The 7,500-nt window shown below is 51.8% G+C and overlaps 3 protein-coding genes across 3 annotated transcripts in view; 1 reads left to right on the forward strand and 2 right to left on the reverse strand.

The window, feature by feature from the left end:
• LOC123511856 (slo-interacting protein 1-like) overlaps nucleotides 1–3,063 on the reverse strand; it is a 184,597-nt gene extending 181,534 nt beyond the window's left edge. Inside the window, 1 exon segment of the mRNA XM_045267906.1 lies at nucleotides 2,542–3,063. Coding sequence (XP_045123841.1) covers nucleotides 2,542–3,030 — 489 coding nt within the window. The 5' untranslated portion in view covers nucleotides 3,031–3,063.
• LOC123511943 (cell wall adhesin EAP1-like) lies at nucleotides 3,029–4,309 on the forward strand. The gene is made up of 3 exons (XM_045268051.1): nucleotides 3,029–3,121; nucleotides 3,654–4,076; nucleotides 4,124–4,309. Exons 1-3 carry the CDS (start codon nucleotides 3,029–3,031, stop codon nucleotides 4,307–4,309), a joined length of 702 nt encoding a protein of 233 aa, XP_045123986.1.
• Nucleotides 4,310–5,991: 1,682 nt separating this feature from the next.
• Nucleotides 5,992–7,500, reverse strand: part of LOC123511944 — a 1,562-nt gene continuing 53 nt past the window's right edge. Inside the window, exons 1-2 of the mRNA XM_045268052.1 lie at nucleotides 6,917–7,500; nucleotides 5,992–6,278 (exon numbers count right to left, since the gene is read on the reverse strand). The exon at nucleotides 6,917–7,500 is cut by the window's right edge and continues 53 nt beyond it. Of these exons, the coding sequence (XP_045123987.1) occupies nucleotides 6,046–6,278; nucleotides 6,917–7,500 (817 nt within the window). The 3' untranslated portion in view covers nucleotides 5,992–6,045. The remainder of the gene's footprint in view (nucleotides 6,279–6,916) is intronic.

Consider the following 7,500-nt stretch of genomic DNA (forward strand, 5'->3'; position numbering starts at 1 on the left):
TAATGCTCTCTCTCTCTCTCTCTCTCTCTCTCTCTCTCTCTCTCTCTCTCTCTCTCTCTCTCTCTCTCTCTCTGTCTCTTTTTAACCCCTTCAGTACCATAACGCGCTTCCATATTCACTCTGGTTACTATTTGGTGATTTTGTAGAGCTTCAGAAACTCATGTGGGGGATTACAATAGTGAAGACTGTGGCCATTAATCTTCTGCCCTCCATAGACCCTTCCTAATGTCAATGAAAAGGTCTAATCGCACACAAATCTCAAGGTAAAAAAAATGTCCCGATACTAAATGGGTTAAAGGTTTAAATCAGCAGTAAAGCTTCCAGACAGCTTTATATATGATGTGGTTTTAAGTTTGCGGTCTTTTAAATTCAAGTCTCTCATCTTCTATTCCATCTCTCTCTCTCTCTCTCTCTCTCTGAATTCATTATCTCTTTTTTTTTTTCTTAAAGCATCAAGTAAAAGCCACAAGGGAATTTAAGCCGTGTGTGTGTGTGTGTGTGTGTGTGTGTGTGTGTGTGTGTGTGTGTGTGTGTGTGTGTTTTTTGTCAGTACAAGCGCCTTGTGTGTGTGTGTGTGTGTGTGTGTGTGTGTGTGTGTGTGTGTGTGTGTAGGGGGAGGCAGATTTGTGTATGTGCGCGTGCATGCGTGTGTCTGCATGTGGGGCGTTTAAATGCGTGCACTGACACACACACACACACACACAGAGAGAGAGAGAGAGAGAGAGAGAGAGAGAGAGAGAGAGAGAGAGAGAGAGAGAGAGAGAGAGAGAGAGAGAGAGAATGGATAGACAAACAGACGAAAGAGAAAAAAGAATGCAGTCTCTCTCTCTCTCTCTCTCTCTCTCTCTGTTACATTAACACCTCAAATTCAATGAAGTGAAAATCAGTGTTCCAACTTTACCGATCCATACAACTCTCTCTCTCTCTCTCTCTCTCTCTCTCTCTCTCTCTCTCTCTCTCTCTCTCTCATGATCGTAACTATAACTCGCCATAATAAAAATGAGTTACATCTATGGAATTGAGAGAGAGAGAGAGAGAGAGAGAGAGAGAGAGAGAGAGAGAGAGAGAGAGAGAGAGAGAGAGAGAGAGAGAGAGAGAGAGAGAGAGAGAGAGAGAGAGAGTGTGTGTATTACATTTACAGACGCCAAACAAACAATAAAAAAAAACCCGTAACATATTGGGATTGTAAAAATGAACAGTTTATTGAGAGAGAGAGAGAGAAAGAGAGAGAGAGAGAGAGAGAGAGAGAGAGAGAGAGAGAGAGAGAGAGAGAGAGAGAAAGATCAAAGCTAGGCGTGACAATGGTGTGGGCGGCGCGGTCTCCCCCCCCCTCCTCCTCTTCCCTTGTGAGACTCAAGGGCGCAAACTGTATTGATGAAGTTAACAGGCCTCTTGTCGGCCCCTCACCCGCCCCCCCACCCCAAGCCACCGCCGCCGCCGCCGTGGTGGTGAGAGGTGAGGCGGACGTGGAGGTGAGAAGTGAGGCCTGGGTGTGGTGGTAGTGGGGGGTAGAGGAGTTAACAGCGGCACCATCACAAGGATTGGTGCTGGTAGTCATCAAGTCTACATGTGACACAACACCACCTACACCACACCATGGATTCCCTCTAGGCCACACCACACCACATACACCACACCATTAACACCACACCATCAACACCATGCACACCACCTTCACCACACACCACACCATTAACACCACACCATCAACACTATGCTCACCACCTTCACCACACACCACACCATTAACACCACACCATCAACACCATGCACACCACCTTCACCACACACCACACCATTAACACCACACCATCAACACCATGCACACCACCTTCACCACACACCATCAACACCATTAACACCACACCATCAACACCATGCACACCACCTTCACCACACACCACACCATTAACACCACATCATCAACACCATGCACACCACCTTCACCACACACCACACCATTAACGCCACACCATCAACACCATGCTCACCACCTTCACCACACACCACACCATTAACGCCACACCATCAACACAATTGCACACCATCTTCACTACACACCACTGCCTGCCTGCCTGTTTCCACCAACACATTTGTCCCTGAGTGTTGCAAGACTCCCTACAACTGACCCGCCACTCACAGCCTCACACACCACACCTGCCACTCTTTCACAGCCACACTGCCTCCACACTGTACCACTCTTATTCTGCCATCACTCACAACACCAAAAGATAATAATCTCTCTCTCTCTCTCTCTCTCTCTCTCTCTCTCTCTCTCTCTCTCTCTTCATCGGCAGTAATCGGCAGCGCGGCGGTGTTTCCTCGCCCGGTGATCGCGGCGGCGTCTTGTCGCGGCGCCTGGAAGCACAAGTGTTTTTGGTAATTTCCCAGGGCACCGCGGCTCCCCTGCGGCCGCCAAGACCTTTTCCGGGCGAGGCGCAGCGCCGCCTGCCACCTGCTGCCTCAGCCTGCTGCTCATCCTGACCCTCTAGGAGCCGCGGGCACACACACACACACACACACACACACACACACATTCACCTTGGTGGGGCTGGCTGGGCGCCCCTGCTGTAGGGCGGTGAGGCGGGCCAGCAGCGAACGCTCGCGCCGCGTGTAGGTGGCCGCTAAGTCACGCAGTGTGCCCTGCAGCACGCGGATTTGCTCCTGCTGGCACGCCACCACGGTGTGCAGGGCGTGCAGGCACGAGTGGGACCCCTCTTGCTGCCCTCCCTGCTGCTGCTGCTGCGGCGGAGGCGGCTCTGCGTCCTCCAGTAGGGCATGGTGGCTCTGGGCGTGCGGGAGTGCAGGCGCCGATGCCTGCTGCAGGCTGCCCTCGGAGTAGCTCTGGCTGCGGGGCAGGCCAGGCCACGCCTCCTCCTCCTTCGGCGTGTCCCTCAGGCGTTCCAGCAGGCCGCCGTACAGCGACTCCTCCTCCGAGGTGGTGTCCGCCACACCCGGCGACTCCCCGCTGAACATGGGCGGCGCCGGAATTGGTTCATGCGGCAGGACGCAGCCTTCAGCCCCCTCCATGACTCCTAGCGCCCACAGGCCGCCCACGCCACCCTCCTGTGGGCACTGCCCACCATCCCGCCCTCACCCCTCCCCTGCACAGCACCACACGGCACAGCACAACACAGCGATGCGCGGAACCACTCACAGCACAGCACAACACAGCACAGCACAGCACAACACAGCACAACACAGCACGGCACGGCGCGAGGCCCCACGATGCCCGCCGCGGGAACCACAATCAACACACACGAACACACACACACACACACATACACAGCGCCAGGCGCCACCACAGCAGCACGTGATCCGCCTCAGACCGAGGGCGGCGCGCGTCTCACACCACCGACACTCACCACCACACTGACCGCCGCCCGCCTCCCCTCGCACGCGCCCCGCTGCGGCCCTGCGCCTCGCGGTCCGCCTCGCGCCTTCAGCCCCGCCGCCCTCACCGCAACCCGCCCCGCCGCACTCGTCCACCACTCAAGATCCTCTTACTTCATTTATTTATCGTTTTATTTACTTGACCGTCACTGCCAGTATTGAGACACGCTCTGCTCGCACCGCCACACTCTTCACCGGCCACACACGTGACTCACTCTTCACCGGCCACACAAGTGACTCAGTCTTCACCTGTCACACAGGTGACTCAGTCTTCACCGGCCACACAGGTGACTCAGTCTTCACCTGTCACACAGGTGACTCAGTCTTCACCGGCCACACAGGTGACTCACTCTTCACCTGTCACACAGGTGACACACTCTTCACCTGTCACACAGGTGACTCAGTCTTCACTTGTCACACAGGTGACTCAGTCTTCACCTGTCACACAGGTGACTCAGTCTTCACTTGTCACACAGGTGACTCAGTCTTCACCTGTCACACAGGTGACTCAGTCTTCACCTGTCACACAGGTGACTCAGTCTTCACCTGTCACACAGGTGACTCAGTCTTCACCTGTCACACAGGTGACTCAGTCTTCACCTGTCACACAGGTGACTCAGTCTTCACCTGTCACACAGGTGACTCAGTCTTCACCTGTCACACAGGTGACTCAGTCTTCACAGGTGACTCAGTCTTCACACAGGTGACTCAGTCTTCACCTGTCACACAGGTGACTCAGTCTTCACCTGTCACACAGGTGACTCAGTCTTCACCAGCCACACAGGTGACTCAGTCTTCACCTGTCACACAGGTGACTCAGTCTTCACCTGTCACACAGGTGACTCAGTCTTCACCTGTCACACAGGTGACTCAGTCTTCACCGGCCACACAGGTGACTCGCTGTGTTTTCTTGTAGTAACGTAAATATCTTGTTAATTTGTCCCTTGAGCAAAAAAAGAAACACGTGTAACCTCTTTACGAAGAGGAGAGAGAGAGAGAGAGAGAGAGAGAGAGAGAGAGAGAGAGAGAGAGAGAGAGAGAGATTTTGTTGTAATGAATTTATTACGCAGAGAAGCGTCAAACCATCATAGGAAATTACAAAATATTACTAAAGACAAGAGTTAATGAATTACATACAAAATAAACGCAATAGAGTTAGTGATGTAAGGGTACAAAACTTACGTCAAAAGACATAACCGTCAAATAGGATACATACAGGAAGATGTCGTTGTTTACAGTGGATTAAACACCACCAAAGCGTGGGTAGCGAACAAGTATGGTGTCTAAATGATCACCAGAGAGTAAAAAGAGACATATTTGTTCTAATGTTTCTTCCCTAGGCAACATATCACTAACAATGGGACACTGTAGGCAATAATGTTGTAAGGTGTTTGAGAAAGGTGCATTACAGAGTTGACAAGTGGTGAAGTGCTGCTCTTCCTCCAGCCGTGCGACTTGCCACACCGGCCTGTAGCCCAGCCTGATGCGTGCCGATACCACGTTGTGTCTACGAACCATGAGGCCCGTACGACGATACTTGAAGGAGTGCGCCCTCATGGTGTCATAATGTTGGATAGACTCGCTGATCACTCTCTGAGCGTCCATCGCCTGCTTCACAGCCAACATAGCAGCCGACCTGAGGCTCCGCCGATAGCAGTGCAGAGAAGGTGGCGGCTGATCGACGCGCGGCTCCTGCCCACAAGTTGCCTTCGCCAGGCTGTCCACAGCATCATTATGGGAGAGACCAATATGAGAGGGGATCCAGACAAACTTAATAACTAAGGAATGATCTTGTGCTGTGGCCAATAAGGATAGGATTCGTCTGGCAGAGGTAAAGGAGGGACGCAAGGAGGTAATAGCCTGAAGGGCTGATTGCGAGTCACAGATAACAACACCATTAACTCTCCTCTGACAAAGAAGCTCCACAGCGTCGAGTACTCCCTGCAACTCACAATACGTTGAACTAGAGCCGTCAGGGAGTCTACGGCCAGTCCATCCTCCTACCGGGGGATCCAAGTCCGGGGAGAAGGCTGCACTACCGGCCCGTCCGTCAGGTTGCAGGGAACCATCGGTGAATATGCGGTGCGGCGTCGGAATAGATGATGTTACCACAGCAATAGTCTTCAGGGCCCGCTGCTGCTGCAGGACAGGTATCTCCTCTTTCGATATCTCAGTAAAGAGAACAGCTGGGAGGGGAACACGCCAGGGCGGTGAAACAACCTCTGCCTCGTCAATACTGATGTGGAGACTATGGAGCAGAGAACACACATGCTTTATCAGATTACGACCACCATGATGAATTCGGGGCAGTCTTGCGTTGGGACCCATGGCTGTCCTAACAACATGAGTGTAATGAAGTGCAAGGTGTGGTGTGTGAAGACATGTGGTAGTAAGAGAAGTGACATTTGAGTGTATTCTGTCTGCAAGAAAAGGAAGCTTAAGCTCTGTTAGCATATTAACAATTCTTGTTGATGACGGGCAACCCAATATAAACCTCATTACCCTGTTTTGAAATTTGTCAAGGGGATCCAAAGAGACTTTAGGGAGTTGGATTAAGGCAGGAGAGATAATCCACTACTGAGCGTATAAACGTCACGTAGATGGTCCTGGCTAACGGGATTGATATACCCTTCTCTCTGGTGGCGAGCGTCCTTAGAGGCGTGAAGCGCTTCTCGAGGCGACCCAAGAAATCCCGAATGATAGGGTGAACACAACGTCCCGGAGTGGCTCGAGGGATGTGAACTGGAGCGCCCAAGTAGATATACTGAGTGCACAGCGGGATGACACTGTTGCCAACTGAAAAGTCTGGAAGGAGTCTTGGACTGCGCAGGGAAAAGATTCTGCTCTTATCAGGTGACATGAGAAGACCACAAGAAGCTGCTGCACTGGAAAAGGAGTCAAGATGATGTTGTAGGTCCTCTGCTGAATAGCTGTGAATGCAGATGTCGTCAGCATAACATGTAATGGTAGTTCCAGGAGTGTTGGGTAGCAATGAAAGTAGCCGATGCATTAATATGTTGAAAAGGAAAGGGCTGAGCACACCCCCTTGAGGAGTTCCTAATTCGAAGCCGTGAGATGTACTGTAAGCACCTTTGAAATACACTCTGGAGGTCCTGTTGTTAAGATAGCCCTTTAATCCATTTCAATAAATTACCTTTGATGTTGAAATCCACCAGTTGGTCAAAGATAATGTCTTTGTTAGCAATATCAAATGCACTTTTTAAATCAAGAAAGGCTACCACACTGTTTGACGACAGGCGAGAGTAAAGATCTACCAGGCAATGGTGAGTGCTTCTTGAGGGGAGAAAGCCAAACAACCTAGGCGAGAGCTTGTCTCCCAGCCGATACATGAGGCGGTTAAGCAGAATCCTTTCCATGACTTTAGAAAAACATGAAGTGAGTGATACAGGTCGAAACTTATCTGTAAGAGGTTTAGGTATAGGCACAATGGTAGAGCATGTCCAAGCAGCAGGCAAATAACCACGCTTAAAACAGAGATTATAAAGGCGAAGCAATGGATTACCGGGTACTTTGAAGAGAAGACGGAGAACCGAGTAGGTGATCCCGTCATCGCCTGGAGCTGTTGCTTTACCTCGAGCCAGGGCACGCTGTAACTCGGCTGTAGTGATCTCCACTTCGTCCTCCTCGTCTGGCGTCAGCAAGGCTGCCATTAACCGGAGGGCGCGACGATCTGCTCCGTGGCGGAGGGCCCGTTGTACATGTTCTGGGAGGCTAGTAACACGGGACTGAGTAGACCAAGCTGTTACAAGGTTACCAGCATACTCAGCTGGGCTGTGATGGAGGGCACTGGCCGGCTTCCTCTTCAGCACCCTGTTGATAGCATGCCACATAGATTTGGTGCTCGTCTGGTGGTTTAAGCCGCTCAGGAAATCGTGCCACACCTCTGTCCTTACACAGCGCTGAAGAGTCACCAGGGTGTCTCTGGAGTCTCGATACTGGCGTAGATGTTGTGATGTTGGATGCTTTTGGTAGAGTAGACCATCCGCCTCTGCCGCTTGCTCTGCCTCGCACAGACGTCCGTCGAGCGTCCACGCATGGGGTCTGGTCTGCCGTTTAATGCGAGGCCTGGAGATGTAGCGTAAGTAA

This window comes from Portunus trituberculatus, chromosome 32 (genome assembly GCF_017591435.1).
Source record: "Portunus trituberculatus isolate SZX2019 chromosome 32, ASM1759143v1, whole genome shotgun sequence".
NCBI classification, from domain to species: domain Eukaryota; kingdom Metazoa; phylum Arthropoda; class Malacostraca; order Decapoda; family Portunidae; genus Portunus; species Portunus trituberculatus.